This window comes from Bubalus bubalis, chromosome 15 (genome assembly GCF_019923935.1).
Source record: "Bubalus bubalis isolate 160015118507 breed Murrah chromosome 15, NDDB_SH_1, whole genome shotgun sequence".
Taxonomy (NCBI): Eukaryota; Metazoa; Chordata; class Mammalia; order Artiodactyla; family Bovidae; genus Bubalus; species Bubalus bubalis.
The window spans coordinates 31,286,385-31,307,056 of record NC_059171.1 but is presented as its reverse complement, the minus strand read 5'-3'; the positions used below and the strand labels follow the sequence as shown (position 1 = coordinate 31,307,056).

Genomic DNA, 20,672 nt, shown 5'->3' with positions numbered 1-20,672 from the left:
ATATATTGTTCAAATGATTTGAAGGACACATTGATATATAGACAGCAAGGAATTTTATGTAAGAGAGTGTAATAATCTGAATTATGTGTCAGAAAGAGCAGTCTAAGTCCTCAGTAGTGAATACATTGAATGGGCTGGAATTTGAAGTGTTGAGGGCCTGCACAAAGTCAGTGATAATGAAATTCATGGGAAAACATGGATTTTAGATATTAAGAATACAGAATAAGAAAGAACTGAGGGAAAGAAAGGAAACAAGCACAACTTCTAGGTTTCTGATTTTGTCTAGTGGCTAAGAAGTTATGATTCAAAAGTACTAGGGTTTAATTGCAAAATAAGAAGAGAAATTAAAGAAACATGCTACAAAATATGAATATTTTAAATATCACTATCATCACCATTCATAACTTTAAGAAACTGACCTATTTGACTACCTAAAATTGACTTTGGTTTTAAATCAATTAACGTCTTAGGCATCAGTAAAGTTAGGTAGATACTTATTGATATTGGTCAACCAGAGTCTACTATGGTTTATTAATCTGAAAACCAGCAATACATCCATTAAATAATATTAAGACCCCACAGGTCTCCCTCATCCTCCGTAGATGAATTATGAATAAAACAAAACCAAAAGCTGTTTAAGAGATAACAAGAATTAAAGAATTTGCAGCAGATGGTACCAGCTGTGCACATTTAATTCCAGCTCAAACAATCTGCCAAATAGTTAGACAGAACTGCTTTTGCATGGGAAATTGGAGTGTCTCAGAGCCAAGAAGGAAATCAGAGAGCAGTATTTCTGGCATTAGTTATCAAACCTTTTATTATAATTAATGTTAGTGGACACAAACCGTCTTTCCTTTCCCTGCTTTCTTTGGACTCTGTGCATTTCCTCTTCCCTCTCTCACCTTCTTTCTTTCAGAACACATATACAGCTACACACACATACATATTCACACATATTTTTCATCAATTAAATAAAACATAACCTCAGATTTACATAGTTGAAGTGTTATAACCTAGACATTCATCAAACATGTATTAAAATGTATAGTTAACTGTTTGTTTTGGATATTTTAAAGTTACATTGGAAACAAATCCTAACATGTCTCAATACATTTATAAAGACATAAACAGTAAATAACAATGCAAAAATAAAGTAGTATATATGTCAAAGTATAATCTATATAGACAATACATATATATTTAAAGCCATTGGACAAATACAACATACTTAGAGAAACTAAGACCTGAATTCAGTGTTGAATTTGGACAAGCAAATAAAAAATGTGTCAAAATTCAAGAGGACAATATCAGCTAAAACTCAGATGCAGAATGCAAATACATTCGAAGTATACATTGATTAGAACTGACTCACTAGAAGGAGGAAACTTTCATGAACCGGCTAGACCATGAGATTTAAGACTATCAGTTTATCCTGATAATAATGATAATACCCATGAATGCTGTTTCAGAAGGTAAGAGCCATGATAAAATGATCATACCCTGTGCATGACAGAATGAAGCAGAAGTTACAAGCCAATATGAGTAAGTAGTAGGTCCTTGCAATAGCATATGCATGAGATAATTAGTATGTGAACTTGCATGTTTGCAGTAAACGAAAAGGAACATAGTACAGAATAATATAAAAGAGGCATTTTCAGATATTAGGGTTTGACTCTACAAGAAACATAAGGAAGAGAGAAGTGAAAAATGAGGCTTTGACTCTGAGTATTTTGGATGAAAACAGCAGTGATTTCAGAGAAGTTCAATCAGAAGAAGCAAATTCAGGAAAGGAGAAGTATACTGAAGAGGACAAGAGCAACTTTAGCTATATTGTTCCTGAGATGTTAGGGAGAGAACAAAGTGTAATGGCCTGGGCTCAAGCTGGGGCTTGAGAGTTCTAGATCACACACAAATATTTATGTAAAACTCATTCTAAAAGAGGTGATAGTCATAAGAATACATCAGTGTTTTGAAATAAAGGAATATTAACTATACAGTCACCAAAAACAAGACCGGGAGCTGACTGTGGCTCAGATCAGGAACTCCTTATTGCCAAATTCAGACTTAGATTGAAGAAAGTAGGGAAAACCCCTAGACCATACAGGTATGACGTAAATCAAATCCCTTATGATTATACAGTGGAAGTGAGAAATAGATTTAAGGGCCTAGATCTGTTAGATAGAGTGCCTGATGAACTATGGAATGAGGTTCATGACATTGTACAGGAGACAGGGATCAAGACCATTTCCATAGAAAAGAAATGCAAAAAAGCAAAATGGCTGTCTGGGGAGGCCTTACAAATAGCTGTGAAAAGAAGAGAAGTGAAAAGCAAAGGAGCAAAGGAAAGATATAAGCATCTGAATGCAGAGTTCCAAAGAATAGCAAGAAGAGATAAGAAAGCCTCTTCAGCGATCAATGCAAAGAAATAGAGGAAAACAACAGAATGGGAAAGACTAGAGACCTCTTCAAGAAAATTAGAGATACCAAGGGAACATTTCGTGCAAAGATGGACTCGATAAAGGACAGAAATGGTATGGACCTAAGAGAAGCAGAAGATATTAAGAAGAGATGGCAAGAATACACAGAAGAACTGTACAAAAAAAGATTTTCACGACCCAGATAATCACGATTGTGTGATCCCTGACCTAGAGCCAGACACCCTGGAATGTGAAGTCAAGTGGCCCTTAGAAAGCATCACTACGAACAAAGCTAGTGGAGTGATGGAATTCCAGTTGAGCTATTCCAAATCCTGAAAGATGATGCGGTGAAAGTGCTGCACTCAATATGCCAGCACATTTGGAAAACTCAGCAGTGGCCACAGGACTGGAAAAGGTCAGTTTTCATTCCAATCCCAAAGAAAGGCAATGCCAAAGAATGCTCAAACTACCGCACAATTGCACTCATCTCACACACTAGTAAAGTAATGCTCAAAATTCTCCAAACCAGGCTTCAGCAATATGTGAATCGTGAACTTCCTGATGTTCAAGCTGGTTTTAGAAAAGGCAGAGGAACCAGAGATCAAATTGCCAACATCCGCTGGATCATAGAAAAAGCAAGAGAGTTCCAGAAAAACATCTATTTCTGCTTTATTGACTATGCCAAAGCCTTTGAATGTGTGGATCACAATAAACTGTGGAAAATTCTGAAAGAGATGGGAATATCAGAACACCTGATCTGCCTGAGAAATTTGTATGCAAGTCAGGAAGCAACAATTAGAACTGGACATGGAACGACAGACTGGTTCCAAATAGGAAAAGGAGTACGTCAAGGCTGTATATTGTCATCCTGTTTATTTAACTTCTATGCAGAGTACATCATGAGAAATGCTGGACTGGAAGAAACACAAGCTGGAATCAAGATTGCTGGGAGAAATATCAATAACCTCAGATATGCAGATGACACCACCCTTAGGGCAGAAAGTGAAGAGGAAATAAAAAGCCTCTTGATAAAGGTGAAAGTGGAGAATGAAAAAGTTTGCTTAAAGCTCAACATTCAGAAAACGAAGATCATGGCATTCGGTCCCATCACTTCATGGGAAATAGATGGGGAAACAGTGGAAACAGTGTCAGACTTTATTTTTCTGGGCTCCAAAATCACTGCAGATGGTGACTGCAGCCATGAAATTAAAAGACGCTTACTTCTTGGAAGGAAAGTTATGACCAACCTAGATAGCATATTCAAAAGCAGAGTCATTACTTTGCCAACAAAGGTTCGTCTAGTCAAGGCTATGGTTTTTCCTATGGTCATGTATGGATGTGAGAGTTGGACTGTGAAGAAGGCTGAGCACCGAAGAATTGATGCTTTTGAACTGTGGTGTTGGAGAAGACTCTTGAGAGTCCCTTGGACTACAAGCAGATCCAACCAGTCCATTCTGAAGGAGATCATCCCTGGGATTTCTTTGGAAGGAATGATGTTAAAGCTGAAACTCCAGTACTTTGGCCACCTCAAGCGAAGAGTTGACTCATTGGAAAAGACTCTGATGCTGGGAGGGATTGGGGGCAGGAGGAGAAGGGGACAACAGAGGATGAGATGGCTGGATGGCATCACTGACTCGTTGGATGTGGGTCTGGGTGAACTTCGGGAGTTGGTGATGGACAGGGAGGCCTGGCGTGCTGCAATTCATGGGGTCGCAAAGAGTTAGACAGGACTGAGTGACTGAACTGAACTGAACCGAACTGAACAAAAACTTATTGAGGTCTCAAAATGTTTCAGTAAAGAATGCTCCTGTTTAGGGTAGGGACAGGATGAAGAGTGCTTGGCATGTTGGTGGTGGGGACTGATATCAGACAGAGATCAAATTGAATTCTACTAACCATTTTCTTAAAGCCTGTATCATTGCTATCTTGGGTATTAATTTCCTAGGGTTGGAGAACAAATTATTAGACACTTATTTTCTGAAAACAGCATTTAGAGTTTGAAATCAGGATGCCATCAGGATAGACTCCTTCTGGAGGTTCTGGAGGAGAATCCATTTCATGCCCCTCTCCTAGCTCCAGGGAACTTCCAGCCCTCTTTGGCCTTCCATGGCTTGTAAACACATTGCTCCGATTTCAGCTACATTTTTGCATCAACTTATCTTCTGTGTCTTTGTTTCCCAAGTATCTCTCTTTCTCTTTTTTTTTTTGTTAAGAATTGGATTTAAGATCCATTATTGGATTGTCATTGGATTTAGGATCCATCCTAAATCCAGGATGATCTCATGTCAAGATTTTAACTTGGTTACTACTGCAAAGACTCTTTTTAAAAGGTAAATTTGCATTCACAGGTTCCAAGGATCAGGTATTGGAAATATCATTGGGGCAGGGAGGGTGCACTATTTAACCCATTAGAGGTATTATGAAATGGTTTGGAGTGATAGTGGTATACAGCAATGTGGTATACAGCAATGGTATACATAGAGATGTGATGATTCTGCTACCATCACACCTGTTGAGAATGTTAATTAAAACTTTGTGAAGCAAGCAGTTATTCCCATTTTGCACAAGAAAAATTAGGGCTCATATTGTGCCTATCACAAAGTGATACATCTCCTATCCTAAAGGCATATTCAATTTCCATTTATTTATTTATTTATTTATTTATTTATTTTGAGTTTCCAAGTATTTTATTTAAAAGCAAGCCTTGTGGCCTTGATTGAGCATTACATTTAACTTTCTTGTAAACTGAAAAATAGAAAACATTTTAAATTATGTCCGATTTCATAATCAGAATAGAAGGAGCATACTCACTTCTCAGGGCTGGTATTCTGTTTCCTGGTAGACATCATTTATTTTTTTAATTTTATTTTATTTTTAAACCTGAAACACTGTATTAGTTTTGCCAAACATCATTGTTGTAATAGCTCCAGACTCAGAATAGCATTTGTTTTACTGTTTTCCTTTTGAAAATAAAATTTTTGTTGACACACAGTATTGTTTTTCCCTACTCTTTTCTGATCACTGAATGTACAAGATTTCTAACAAAGAAGAGTCATTTATTTGTTTGCTTTGACTATGCTTTGTTTGTTTGTTTAACTTGATTTTGAAAAAAGCAAAGCTAATTGGGAAAAATAAGGATCAGGTTCTATTTGTTGCAGGGTGTGTGCGTGTGTGTGTGTGTGTGCGTGTACATGCATGTGCTCAGTCATGTCTGAATCTTTGCTCCCCCATGGACTGTAGCGTGCCAGGGTCCTCTGTCCATGGGATTTCCCAGGCAAAAATATGGGAGTGGATTGTCATTTTCTGCTTCAGGGGATCTTCTTGACTTAAGGATTGAACCCGTGTCTCTTGCAGCTCCTGCATTGGCAAGTGGATTCTTTTACCACTGTGCCACCTGGGAAGCCCTTAATCCCAGGGTAAATGAGTGAAAGTCACTCAGTCGTGTCTGACTCTTTGTGACCCCATGGACTATACAGTTCATGGAATTCTCCAGGCCAGAATACTGGAGTGGGTGGCCTTTCCCTGCTTCAGGGGATCTTCCCAACCCAGGGATCAAACCCAGGTCTCTGCATTGCAGGTGTATTCGTTACCAGCTGAGTCACAAGGGAAGCCCATCCCAGGGTAAGCACACTCTAAACAATTGAAATGGACAAATTTAGTGATAACCACATTGTAATTGTTGGATAGCTTAACCTCCTAAGAAATGCTGTTGCTGTTGTGTCTATATAGAAATCTTATGTCATGCACTAGATTCATTGCCTATTCTGAACATGTGAAATCTCCAAAAATTCAAGTTGGTGTTCATATACTGGATGATGTGATAAATACTGTATGCATTTGCAAATACAGTATTTGTTCCTAATGTTACTGTACTTAACCAGACACCAAAAATATTCCAGATATATCTTCATATTTATACTATATATTTATTAATATTGGCATTATATGTTACACATTTTATTTATTATATGCTATATTAATACTAAATTATATTATTCAATAATTATTTAATCTTATTTGGCCTGTTTCTAATAAATGCCTGATGATGTTAATCAACTTGAAAGGTTAAACTGATTCTTTTTATAAACCACTATATACAAAATGCCAAAACAAATTGATTTGCTTATTCAAGGAAACAATACATTGATTGAGTTTTAAAAATATGCCACTGGAGGTTTACTTGAACTGACTAAACATTATGGTCTACTAAAGAGAAAGAAAATGTGGAAAACATTTGCAAGGACACTTATTCTCTCCAAATTCACATGTCTCCACGGTTTATTTACCTTTCTGGCTTCATCTGTCATGTCTTTATCACTTAACTAAATTGACCAAATCTTGTATACACTTACAGAGTTTCTAACTTTACTTACAATATTTCTAAAAAATAACCTCTTCACCAAGATATTTTTCTGCCACACATATCCAAATGATTCTAGAATGGCTCAAACATAAATATCTTCCTAGAAGTTTTCTCCATTTCCCCCAGCTATAAATAATCTCCTACATCTTGGTGTTTTATAGTTGTCTCTCTTAAAGTGGTTAAACTTTATTGACATTCACTACTGTCACTTGAGGCGGTAACAGAGATATTCTATCCCTTCTATTACGTTGTAAGCTCCTTGAGAATAATGTGTAAATCTTGTTTTTGTTTCCTTGCAGTAGGAGCTCAAAATGATTTCTTAAATAAATGAATGAAAACACAGATGAAAATCATACTTGCTACACAAAGAGTAAAGATGAAACTGATCCCTGTCCAGATGGGACAGCTCTTTGTACTCACAATCCAAATTGGATTATGTGTAGCCAAACCAAAATCAGCTGCATTGATTTTCCTTCCTCCTGTGGCCAAAATGATCCTTCTAAGTCAAGGTCATAGTTATCTTCCTCTGAAGAAAGAATGCTTATATTGTTTGGCCTCCTCTACTCTTATTCTGTGAAATGTTCGTTAATTTTAGATAAATTTGGAAAATCAATGAAATAACAAAGCTGTTGGTGATCGTTTGGGAATTTTAAACACTGGGTCGAATTATGCAGTGATGAATATCATCCTTTTAATATGGTTCAGACACTAGCACATGCAAACACATATATGGACTATGGCATTCAAATTTGTGAAAATTCCAACAGTTCTATTATTAATGCCTCATCTAATTTAAGTGTATAAACATTTAGGAAAAATAACATCATAATTATGTTTATAAAAGGTTAATAAATTCTTTGCCAGCAGCAAAACCACTTCACTATCTTGTGAGAGAAAATTTCAAGCACAAGTGATATGTACTTGCCCTCTACCTCTGGGTTGTGTTTCGCTTGGTTGAGGCTTTTAGGATAATGATCAAAAATAATTTAAAGCTTGCACTTTTCCAGAATTAACTTCCAGTTTTAGAATTATTTACTTCTGGATTGAGATTTCTCAGTAAAGTTTAAGTAGATAAGTGTATCAAAATATAAAGAAAGTCTCACATATGCTACCTAATCTATGATAGACTAGCAAACTGAAAAATAAAATGTAGTAGTGATTTTATTGAACACTGACTATTTGAACACATTCATTTTTCTCAAGGAATTATAATCAGTTTTGAAGATTAGCAGATAATAAGTAGATAAGAAAAGTAAAAAATATCTAGGCAACAATAACGAGTTTATGGGCACAGAGTTTCAGGGAAAGAAATAAAATATGCATTGCATTTTGATAGTAATGTTGACAGATTTGGAATCTTTTGAAATCTACCCGCTTGATTTATGTTCTCTAAATATTTATGTATTCTCAAGTGCATTTGAGGCTAATATCACACAACTATATTAAAGAAATGATGATAAAAAGATCTGCTACACTGGGAATTGACATTTATTCACAGCGTGCCAACAAAACAACTTTATTATGTACGAAAAGAAGAGACCTGGATTATCCTAATTGTTCAGCAAAGCTACCTTTTGCTTAACTTTTTATTCCTATAACTGTTCACAGAGACAAGTTAACTGCTATAAGGCCCAGGTTAACAAGAGAGTGAAATTATCAAGACAAACAGAACTGTCTTTAAAGATTCTCTCAGTTGTTCTCTCTTTCTTTTAGGATCATTATCTACATATTCTTCCAGCTATTTACCATGGTTCTTTTTCTTGAAAGAAATAGGCTCATATAGTTTATATTAAACTATCTATATATCTTATATTGTCTTCATTTAAGGAGGTATCAGTTTATATTTTGGGTGTTAATGTACTAAACATATATGTGGTTCACGTCAAAAATAAGTTTTTTGGAGGCAAAGTATGATTTATTTGTCTGGATATAGCCATAGATACTGCTTTTAGTTTTAGAGTATTTCTACGCTCTCATTGTTTAAAACATTATTTTTACCTTTATGTGACGTAGAAACTTCAGTCTCTTTCTTAATGTGGTTAAAACATGAAAAAGACTGAAATGCCAGTTAAGCCTCACTATTAATGAAACTGAAAGAGGAGTCAGGACATAAGAGGAATGAATGCCTAGGAAGCACTCTTAGCAACACTTCCAAAAGGTTCATCTCGACCTCTCAACAATGCTTCCTGATTAACAGCTGGACAGATACTTTTATCCAGCTGATAATTTATCTTCTTAAATATGATTGCTTAAAGAAAAGTTACTTTATCCTGAGTATTAGATCTTTTTCTCTTCTTCTCAACCAAATAGAAGCTATTGCAAGTCAAAATGTATAGACTTGAATTAGAATTCCTGCATTATTCTAGATCCAACATTTGCAGTCAAATGTTTTATTTCCCTGGAGTTACAGAGGTCAGATAGGATGGATTCAAGAATGGACACTTAAGTAGAAAAATGAGAAAATGAGTCCCTCTTTTTCTCCTACTCTCCTGGCAACAAATTCTAAATAAAAACTGTGAACAAACAGGAAAATTCCTGCTTCATTATTTGCAAAGCATTAACATTTTTAATTTATTCTAATTATTGTTTCCCCACAGACCCATCGATTTGAATTTGAGCCTTTTAATTAAAAAATGTATCCTACAATCAGTGGCCATACAGCATTAATAGGAAGGAACATTTCTATAACAAAATAAATACTGCATTTGAACAATAATCCTTGTGTAAATCTGTATATCTGTGACAGGAATTAACAAAAACACTTTATAAGTTCATTACTCTATCAAAAGTACATGCAATTCTTTTCAAAATTAAAGGGAACCTCTTCCCAGTTCTTTCTGTTCTTTTTTTCTTGGTGTATTTATTCTGTTTTGATCATTTTTCTGACATTGTCCTTGTGATGCTAAAACAGAGTAAATCTATATTGAGGACTTGGTTTAATATGGAGCAATTTTTGAAAAGGTGCTTATTTTCTCCCTTTTAAGTGCCAATTAAGTCTCATTTTAATATCAAACTTTATTGTATTCTGTAAGTACTTGGAAAGGGACACTGAAAAGGAATGGAAATCAGGTACTTCCAGTTTAAAGAACCTGTCCGTTTCTGACCTAAACTCTTTTTAAGAACTCTCTATGGTACTTCATCATTGTGATCAGCTGGATGATCCAAAAGGAAAGGGGAGATTTTAGTAACTGACAAGTATAAAAAGAAAAAAAAAAAAAGTTTTTTTTTTTTTCATTTTGTGTATGTGTGTGTATGATACCTGTGTATGCAGGCATGCTCAGTCTCTCAGTTGTGTCCTCTTATTTGCAAACCCATGGACTGTAGCCACCAGGCTCCTCTGTCCATGGAATTTTTCAGGCAAGAATACTGGAGTGGGTTGCCATTTTCTACCCAAGGAGAGCTTCCCAACCCAGGGACTGAACCTGTCTCCTGCATTGGCAGGCAGATTCTTTACCACTGAGCCATGTGGGAAGCCTGGTGTGTATAACACACACACACACACACACACACATATATATATATATATATATATATATATACATACACAATTTTATTAACTTTAAATTTCCTTATTCGATTTTCTATACTTATACAGGTACCTTTACTATAAAAATCATATTTTTTTTGTTATTAGACTATTTTATAACAAGCATCTCTGGGAGCTAGCACAGGAAAGAGCAATAGGCAAGCACATTGACTCAAAAACTGGACACCCTAGATTCATGTGCTTAGTTGCTCAGTCATGTCCAACTCTTTGTGACCCCATGGACTGTAGCCTTCCAGGCTCCTGTGTCCATGGGGATTCTCCAGGCAAGAATACTGAAAAGGGTTGCCATGCCCTCCTCCAGGGGATCTTCCCAACCCAGGGATCAAACACAGGTCTCCAGCATTGTAGGCAGATTCTTTATTGTCTGAGTCACCAGGGAATCCCAAGAATACTGGAGTGGGTAGCCTATCCCTTCTCCAGGGGAACTTCCTGACCCAGGAATTGAACTGGGGTCTCCTGCATTGCAGGTGGATTCATTACCAGCTGAGCTACCTGGGAAGTCCCCCTAGATTCATATTGCCTCTTAAATATATTACCTCAGGCAAGCAAAATAGTTAATTTTTTGTGTATCAATCTCTTCACCTATAAAATGAGGATAATTGTAGTACTTGTCTTAGCAAGTTTGTACAGAAATTGAATATGATATACCAAGTGAATATAAAACAATGTCAGGCATACAGTAACATTTAATGTTTGCTATTATGTTAGCTATTTTTTAATCTTCTTTTTCTAACAATCTTAAGTGAACCTATGTACAACTTTTCTGCATTCCTACAGATCAGCTGAGATAGATGATTTCTTTAATCCAAATTTAGACACTGTATTTCTCCTTCCGGAGAAATTGAGGAATTTCCCATCCAAGATTTTGGCTGATACTGTTATGTTTTTGGAATACCTTTGGAAATGCTCTCTTGAAGAGGAGACTGTTCAGAAAGACAAGAGTATGATCCAGCACTGAATGTATTGGATTAAATATCAGTGTTCCTGATGATGAACTTGGGAAAACCATTTCCCCATGCCTTAACTTTCCCCATCTCTAAAATATGATTTTCCATCCTGTCTCAGGAACTGGAAGATGGGGTTAAAAATAGCTTGTGATTTATTATGAGCTGTAAAAACTAGAAACTATAGTGTTGTTTAATGTATTATGTATTACCAGATAAATCTTTTAACAGCTTCACATTGAAATGACAGGCAGGATTCACTTAGGGAAAGATAATCGGACTATAGAATTAGTATGTTTGACAGTACATATTAGAAACTGGTAGCTTAGTAATAGTCATGATGGTCCCATAGCGAAAGTTTATTTTTGCACAATAATTACTGTTAAAAGTATTCCTGACTTTTGAGAAATAAAGTTTTTGTGTGGTAAAGTCCTCCTGTCTAGATATATAACCGTGTGTTCATAGATTACATACAGCCAAGATATTTTTTTTTTCTTTTAACAAAAAGGGAAATCAGTTGAGGTGACTAACCTCTGCACGTTTGATAAGGAGGATTTTGTTGAGTGTCCTCAGTCCAAGGACCTGTTTGCATCTAGCTCCTTGTTCCGTCCAGAAAAGGCAACAGCAGTAGCAACACACCCTGACAATTTGACTGAAATCGCTGCCAGTGCTGCCACCGAGGTGGCTGAGCAGACTAATGACGTTTTCAGTGTTGATCCTCCCGGTCTCCAGCTAGTCCCAACCGTGTTGCCCACTCCCTTGGCATGCATACACGGACAATAAAGCAGTGGTAGGAATGAAAAGTATCCTGCCACATCGCCCTTAATGTACCTCTCCGAATTAATAAGGTCAGTTTTGCATTTACGGCTTTTGCCTCTTGTTAATATTCCCTACCCAGAAGAGAAATTTCTTTCTCTTCTCTCTTTTCCCTCTCTCTCCTTCTCCCTCTGTCGAACATACACACATGCACACGCATATATACAGCACAAACACACTTGGGAAAACACCCACACATAGAAAATCATACTCTCGATCATTTCCAAAAACACCCACTCTTACCCCTCACCATAGCGCCCATGTACACACGCGCACACACACACTGCGTGGGAGAATCACAGACCCATACAAAATGCCACGTACCCGGAGAGTTCAGAATGCTTCCTATGCCTGCAGATTGAACCCACACACTACGCACGCCTATAGACGCTCTCAGTGTGCCCACTTCCCGGAGGAAAACTCCCTCCAAATGCAATAGTCTTGCTCTTTCCAGCGGGCAGCTCCACATGAGCCCAGGGACAAAAGCTGGCCAGGGTACTCCTAGTGTGGTACACCGGACGGGAGCCATCATTTGTGGGCAATGGGGAGAGCTGCAAACTCACATGGGCGATCCTCTTCACCAAGCCCTATAGATAGATACTATATAATTCCTCTGATAGCCTCTGGCACGCAAATGGAGACAGAAGCCTTTGCAATTATTTCTTCCAGAATCAGTGCTGCAGCCCTCCCCCTCCCGACATGGTATCAGATTTCCGAAAAGCACAGATTTCCAATACGCGCCTAGTCTAAGGAACTTGTGGGTTATAAGATCTGGGCCAGGGCCAACCAAAAAAGATTCGAAAATTGACATACAAAAGCAAAACACGCTGGTCTCCGGCGAAGCTCCCCTACACCTTCGGATAAGGGAAATAGGGTACCATTTAGATGTGAAAGAGAAGCGGGAGGCTTAGTAATAGCCAGTAGATGGCGCAAGAACTCTTCCCCTGTATGATGTTAACCCTTGAGTGGTGAGTTGGCGCTGCCAGGTCCAAACGTATAGATACATACGTTTTCCGTTTTGAAAGAACCTTCCTATTTACATATGCGGGACCGATTCAGAATTAAGACAAATGGGTATCTGTTCCAGATAACTACCACAATAAAGTAGTTTAACTGCAGCACACAACAGCTAAAACCTGTTTAGGGAATATAAAAAGACGAACTCTTTCGGAAGATGACTGACTCCCTCCCCACCTCACCTCCGCCCTGGTCACTGATTAAATCCGTTTACTTCGTGAATCAAAAAGACCCGGTATGGGTTTACATCTAAGCACTTGAATGTGTAAATGCCTGTGTACAAATACATTCTCTGTGATCTCCCTTTTTCAATTAAATCACAGGATGATTAATGTGAGACGCCTGCCTGAAATACACTGCAACTACAGTAGTAACACATGTCCCGTTATAAAGACGTGGCCATCGATGAAACCCGGTTCATTATCATCACAGTTCCCCTAAAAGCAATACAGATTCTCCGATTAAAATATTCCTGTAACATGTTTCTACAGTCACAGGCTGGAATGGAGAACTCACTAACATAATATTTCTTGGGCTGCTTTTAGAGGCAGAATTGATCTATTCGGGGGGAACAAAAAATCAAACCTCTTAATTTCAAATATTGTGGGGAGTTTGTCAAAGAGAGGAGCTGGGCTTTAAGAGGCTCACTAGTGGTTTCTGGTGGTTGCTATAACGAGCTAGAATTGAGGTAGGTTTTAGTGGAGGGGAAAAAAACGCACAAGAAAAGGCAGAATCCAGAGTAGCAGAGACTTTGTGCCCCCGTTGGAGAGAGATGGTTGAGTCCTCTTCAAGGTTGCTGTGGTATCCCAGAAACACCATTCACTTCGAGCTGTGACCGCGCACCAACAACAGCAACAACTCCACTGCGCCGGGCTGAGGAGCAGGAATTAGGAGCTCGCGAATAATATGAAAGGGATCCGCAAAGGGGAAAGCCGAGCGAAGGAATCCAAACCCCGGGAGCCTGGCACGAGAAAATGCGCTAAATGTGGCCGCCTAGACTTCATCCTGATGAAGAAAATGGGGATTAAAAGTGGATTTACGTTCTGGAACCTCGTCTTTTTATTGACGGTGTCTTGTGTGAAAGGTAGGCTTGCTTTCGGGGTCCCCTCTGCTTTGGATGGAGGTGAGCTGACTTGTCGCCAGAGACGGGTAGCTTACTTTGCAATTTGCACGGATAAAATAATCATGATAATACTGAAGAAGGAGTTGATTCACAGCTCTTTTTCTCCCTCAGATAGGAAATGCATTTTGCTTGCCAGATTTGGCGTTCAATGCAGTGATTGAGCTTGTGCTCAATAAATATTCTTGCAGTATGCTCAAACGAATACGTGAGTTGGTTCGTATAGCCTCTAACTAGTGGATACCAGGCAGAATTCCTCTGCAAGACTTTTCTTGGTGATGAGGGTTACCTTGATTTCTAGTCACATCAGTGGGGTTTGATGCTTTGGTTGGAATATTTATATTAAAGGCGCTCCTGGAAATGCTTTTTAACCCTTTCAGGTAGGAAAGTTATGTTAGGAAGGTGCTGCTTTTAAATGCATTAGGGCACAGGGGTCTTTCAAGAATCCCCCCACTCCCCACCCCCAACCAACTGAATGTGTGCGTGCATATGTGAATTATTTCTACGTGGGCTCTTTTGCATTGATAAATGATAAAGGCTGTTTCCTAGGTCCTGTGGTAGAGGTTTGGCTTAAAATGGGGCTTTTGAACGGTCTGAGATGCCAGGAAGTGTAACCAGGTACCTTTGGGGATGAATGAAGGTAGGAGGAAAGTCATTAGCTGACGACCAAAAAGAAAATCCCCAGCAAGTCTCGGCGTTCAGACAGGTAGAGTGAGTGTCACATGCACAGACAAGGGGAGGAGGTGGGTGGGATGTAAAATTCAATCCTAAGCAGGAAGGCGAGGGACAGTCAGGATCATTGGAAGGAGAGCTGTCCTCTGGGAGAAAATAGATTCCCAGCTCTGTTCTACAACTTCTCCTGCACCCTGCTGCCCATTAATTGCTGCAAAAAAAAAAAAAAAAAAAAAAAAAAAAAAAAAAAAACACCTCAGGCGGTGTTTATGACTCATGCTATCATTTTTGAACAACCACCTCCCCGTACTCATGGCAGCTCGCATAGACGCGACGGATGTCGTTTTCAGTGAAGCTAGTTTCAAATCCAGGGTGTCTGTGTGTCGGGGGTGGGCGGTGGGGGCGGAGGGCGGGGGGGGGGGGGGGCTGTTGGCCCAGGCGCGCCACCTCTGTCCTCACAAACTGGACGCTTTTTCCTTTGTAAAGGAGTGTCTCTCTGAACCGCAATCAGGCCGCGTCTCTATGAAACAGTTTATTGTCCAGCTTGCAGCTGGCTGTCCCCCCACAGAAGGCAGTCCATTTGCATTCAGTGGAAATGATAATTCATGTTTTGGGTGGAGGGAGCTGGAAGGGTTACCTCTCCCTCTATTAAGGACCAATGATGGGCGACATGTCTCGAATTTTAATTGACATTCCTAAATGCCAAGAAGTCGTCCCAGGTCTCTGTGGCAGCAACTGCCTTGTAATCTTAACCTGCTCCTTAAAGCTTGACACCCCGCTTCGCCGACCCTCACCAGCCTCAGCGCAGCTTTGAACCAAAACGCTCGTTCTCTACGGGCGCAACTACACAACCTAGTGTACAGAACGCGTCTTGGGTTGCTTAGGAGGGGTTCTCGTCGCCGGCTCGACGTGTGAGGAGCCTCGCATTTATGCTTAGCTCGCCTGCCACTGAGAGTCGGCGGTTAATGGATGGCCCTGGGGTTTGGCTGCTAGGAGCCGGCGACAGCTCCCGGCAGGAAAAAATGTTGAGGTGGTTCCTGCTAGATGACCGGGGGGTTAAGTGCGAGTTTTCATGCGATACCTGTTGAGTCAAAACACATTGGAAGGGCAGATGGAAGAGGGAGTCTCCGAAGCTGGACAAGCATGCCAGGCTGACAAACCTAGAGCCCAGCAGCCTGCGATTACAGCCCGGCTGCCCGGACCTACCATATTTCCCAGATAAGCCGCGCCGATAGAAACTAAAGGCGCGTCAGTTTGCTTTAAATGGAACTGGAAATGAGAAACACCACCCCCACCCCCCATCCCCTCTCCTCTACTCACAGCTCCTGTACTTTGGACTGAGATAATCGGTCCACTTAATACATTCCAGTTTCGGGGACATCGGGAAGAAGGGGTGTTTCACACTCTGCTTTGATCTTGTCCAAAATAAATTTTCAACGGACCATTAATTTTTTTAATGGTGATAAGGTTCTTCATTGTCACTTATCTGCCACTTGAAAGGCATTTCCTATATTTTACAACTTGGAACGCTGTCCTCAGATTCTGAGACACAAACTTACAGAGGATATATTCTTTAGATTTACTCCCGGTTGCCAGTGGTGCCAGTTTTTACGACTGCTTCTTCTTCTTCCCCTTCTCCCTATTTTTTAATTTCACCTACGTCTCAAGGCTTTTCCTAAAACCAAGATCGCAGCAATAGCTTGAATGTTCTTTCCCCCTAGTGTCTACAACCGCTTTTGTCTTCCACAGTGTTTTTCCTCCGGTCTCCCAGGCCCACGGGAAAGCTCGAAATGGGCAGGCTTTCTAAGGGTTCTGCAGGTTCTAATCTAGGGCTAAGGCTAAGGAAGTCTGTGCCGCGTGCTTTTCCAGGTGAACAGCTCAGGCCTTGAGAATTCCACCTTTTGTCCACACTTTTCATCCTTTACTATCTCACCTCTGCCTGCAACAGCAATGACAAAGAGGCTCAGTGGGAGAAATCGCCTCACACAAAGTGGGCTTCCGTGGTAGGCCTGAATCGCTCCAGTAGTATTGGAAAGAGAGGCAACCCTCTCCGGGCGTTTTATCTCCACTGTTGTCATCTGAAATAAAACGCCATGGAGGGCACCAAATTGGGGATGGTGTGGGGGCTGCTTAGGCTGATGCATGCTGAAACACACACACGCAGCAGAGGTTTCTGAAATGCAGCCTGAAACTGCAGCCTGCCTGTTTTAGGTTTCAGTCAGATAGAATATGTGAATCTTCAAGTCGTGCTTAAACGTCCCGCCCACGTAAACAAACACTGGCAGGGTGCTTCCTCACACTCCTCGGGAGATCCCGGGGGAGCGCACAAATCCTGCGGGGAGGGGGAGGGGCGGGGGGGGGGCGAGGTACAGAAAGCACTGACCTCCGAGGACAGCAGGTGGGAGCTAGCATGCTACACCCCCCACCCTGTACTAGAGCCTGCTTTCAAGACTCCTTGCTGGACCCCCAGATTTCCAGAAGGATCTGCGTTTCTGCGTGCTCTGGGACTCCAAGGAGATATTACTCCCGCCATAGAGCTCTTGGGAAGAGCCGAGCTCGCAGCTTGTCCCGCAGTTAATTAGTGCTGGCAAGGGTCGCGGTGTCCACGCAGGAGGAGAGCTGCCAACAGCGCTCAGTAGCACCTTGTGCCCACCCCAGGGTGGCCGCGCCGGAGGTGTCAGTCCCAGGCTTGTGCTCAGGGTCTGATAACTCTTACTTTCCCGACCTCAGGGCGACAGTCTGACCTGTCAGTACCGTTAACAAAATTTCTGTCTCGTCTCAGGTCTCGAGAGAGCTTTACAAAGATGGTCCTGTTGGGTTAATGTCTTTACAAGCCAATAACTGCACCCAGCAAAAAGACACCCACTGCCACCGCCACCATCAAAACCCTTCCCCTGAATCTAACAAGACTGAGTCAGCTGCTGAGAGACAACCTTCTTGTTTGGGTCGGGGTCCTTTTTCTGCTGCAGTCTGGTCAGGTAGCCCTCCCTTCCAACTGTTTCTCTGGAAATACTTGATTGCTTCTAGAAGACCAGATTCCCCGAAATATTCATAGACCACTGAGGTTGAATTGAATGCCTGACTTGGCCTTTGGAGATTGTGACGGGGTGTGTGTGTGTGTGTGTGTGTGTTGCTGGGAGGGGAATTCCACACGGATCAAGGCGGAAGAGCCTTCTGGAGGCCTCCAGGGTGGGTGTGGGTGTGTGTCCGAGATGGACAGGGTGGCGGGTTACACAATGTGTGCTTCTGTTCCCGGACCCTATTTGGTCGGTAGTGCTGCGACCACTGCTGTCAGGAGTCCCGGTGGAGGCACAGAGAAAGCTCCGTTTTCCCAAGCTGACCCCAGCGCTGCTCTGACCAAAACAACTTCTCTAACAGGCTCTTCGGGAGTTCAAAAAACTCACCGGAGAAGGAGTAATGGGGGTTGATTCCCCTCTTCCATCCCCTTCAACCCCTTCCCTGCTCTGTCGCTGGGGGGAAAGCAAGCAGGAGGCAGTCCCAGGACTGGAACTCCACAGGGCTCTGTTGGATCCCAGGGGAAAGCGCAGAAGAAATGAAACAGCTCAGGGTCATCCCGGTTGTCCTCGGGTCCTGTCCCCGCCCCGCAGGAGAGGCCAGCTGAGGGCTGAAAGCGGGGCAGGAATGGGAATTTCAGCTCAGTGCAGAATAATACGAAGCAAAACAACCAAAAAAAGAAAGATAAATTCAGGCAGCCAGGCGATTTCCCTTCTCCTTGAACATGGCGCCTTTGGGGAGGCTTTGCACCACCGAGTTCCTAAGCCAATCCAATTTACCGCCCTCAAAAGGCTTCAATAGCTCCCAGAATTCTAAGCTGAACTTTCCCTGGACAGTTAGTTACCAGTTGAAATCCTTCTAAACTATCATTTTGCAGCCCCATATTTCCAGAATCTTTTGGTATTGAGGGGGTTGGGGAGGACGTTGGGGCTGCTTTAAGCCCATGTAGAAGAGTGAGTGGGTGAGCAGAAATTATTAAGGAGCAGGTTTCAGGCTGTGGAAAACCTGATGACAGCTCCTTTAAGAGCCTTCAAGGAGAAAAGGGATAGAATTTACTCAATAAATTATATACCCCAGGAGCATAGATTTCGTTTCAGTAGTTATTAATGTTCATGATATTAATTAGTGTTACTATTTATGGGCTAGCTGAATAGATGTGGGGTACACATCTTTTCCCTGAACACACAATTTACTGTCTGCAGAAACTGTAAAATATTGAAATAAAGCAGTAGCAAGTGGCGTCAATATAGGATTTTAAAAGTGGCAAGCTCTGGCATAAGTGACATCTGATAAAACAAAAAGTAAGAAAGGTAGCAATTAATGATGCCCTCGCACACATATAGAAACAACCTCTAATGCTAAAATACCTGTCTAGTCTCCAACACTAAGTGAAAGCAGCTAAACTTTGTTTCCTACGTCTCCAAACATACTTCTCCTTGATGTCCTGAAAGTTTTACTTTCTTCTACTTAATATCACAGTCTCCAGAAAAGGCTTCAGGATATTAAGTACTTTCAATGTTTTGTCCAGCTTGGAAAATAACTTTGAAGCCTCAAGCAACATTTCTGGTGAGGAAACTGTTACTTCAAGTAACATGACTATTTGAGAAAATATGCCATCTTGTACTTTGAATTCCAATTTTCAATGTTGGAGAGATTAGAAGCAAAATGACTGCAAACCAAAAGATTAGCAAAAAATGCCTGAGTTGCCAATAAGGTCATTTTATTTTCGCTCTATATACATTAAAACATAGCTTCTTTTTCCATCTCTTTTTCCCATAGCCCTTACTCATAATCCAAAGTGGTGTGTAGTTTATACATACAGTGGCAGTTTTAATTTGGATTTTGGATGAGGTCTGATAGAACAGATAAAGTCATTATCCATTTATATTTTCTCTTTCAAAGTGAGCAGGTGGGGTGATTCATGGTACTTTCCAGGGAGATCAATCTCCAAGTCTACAAGATTTTCTCGGAATTAGACCCCTTGGAAGGCCCTCATTCTCATCAGGAATATCATTTTTACAGGAATTCCACTGAGAAAAATCAATTTGTTGAATACCTTCCAGTATTCATGGTCTCAATGCTAGTTATCATCCTTCTTTCTCTCATGCCTCTAATCTTACTGCTATAAAATGCATTCATGCTATCACACCTTTTGCTAAGCTATCGCTTGGTGCTAACTAAAGATTCTTAAGGATTAATACTTTTTCATATAATCACAATCTGCCACCCAAAAGCCAATTTGAAACCTCTAAAAAGTCCAAATTTATAAGATTATCATATGCAGCATGTACCTTGTAACTGGAAAACAAGAATATCAATGATAATCATGTGTCATTAGATATGTCAAAATTTTCTATTTGCTCAAAAAAGATTGCACAGCATTGATTTCAAAATGTTCCTCAACAAGGAGCATCCTTGGGAAACTTGTTAGAAATATGAATTCTCAGACTCCCACCCCAGGCCTATTGAAACAGATGCCCTAGTGGTTGGACAGCCACATAGGTATTTATAACAAGCCATCCAGGTAATTCTGATGGCTCTAAAGTTTGAGAAAAACTAAAGCAAGTACTCTGGAGCCACCAAGACCTGAAGCAGGAAAAAAATAATAAAATTGCCAGCAACTATTTTTGTATTAGCAACCCAGTTTTCCTAAAATTCATTTTCATTATCTATTAAAAAGGAAATTAGAATTTCAGTAGAAAGATTATGCATGCAACATATATAGTGCCTGACACTAGGAGCTATCATCACTGCTATTAAA

At 40.4% G+C, this 20,672-nt stretch overlaps 1 protein-coding gene across 2 annotated transcripts in view; it reads left to right on the top strand.

Moving 5' to 3' along the window:
* The first annotated feature begins 13,525 nt into the window (after positions 1-13,525).
* CSMD3 (CUB and Sushi multiple domains 3) overlaps positions 13,526-20,672 on the top strand; it is a 1,458,322-nt gene continuing 1,451,175 nt past the window's right edge. For both annotated transcript variants that reach the window (XM_044928635.1, XM_025265188.2), the window contains exon 1: positions 13,526-14,188. In XM_044928635.1, the coding sequence (XP_044784570.1) occupies positions 14,011-14,188 (178 nt within the window). In that variant the 5' untranslated portion in view covers positions 13,526-14,010. The remainder of the gene's footprint in view (positions 14,189-20,672) is intronic.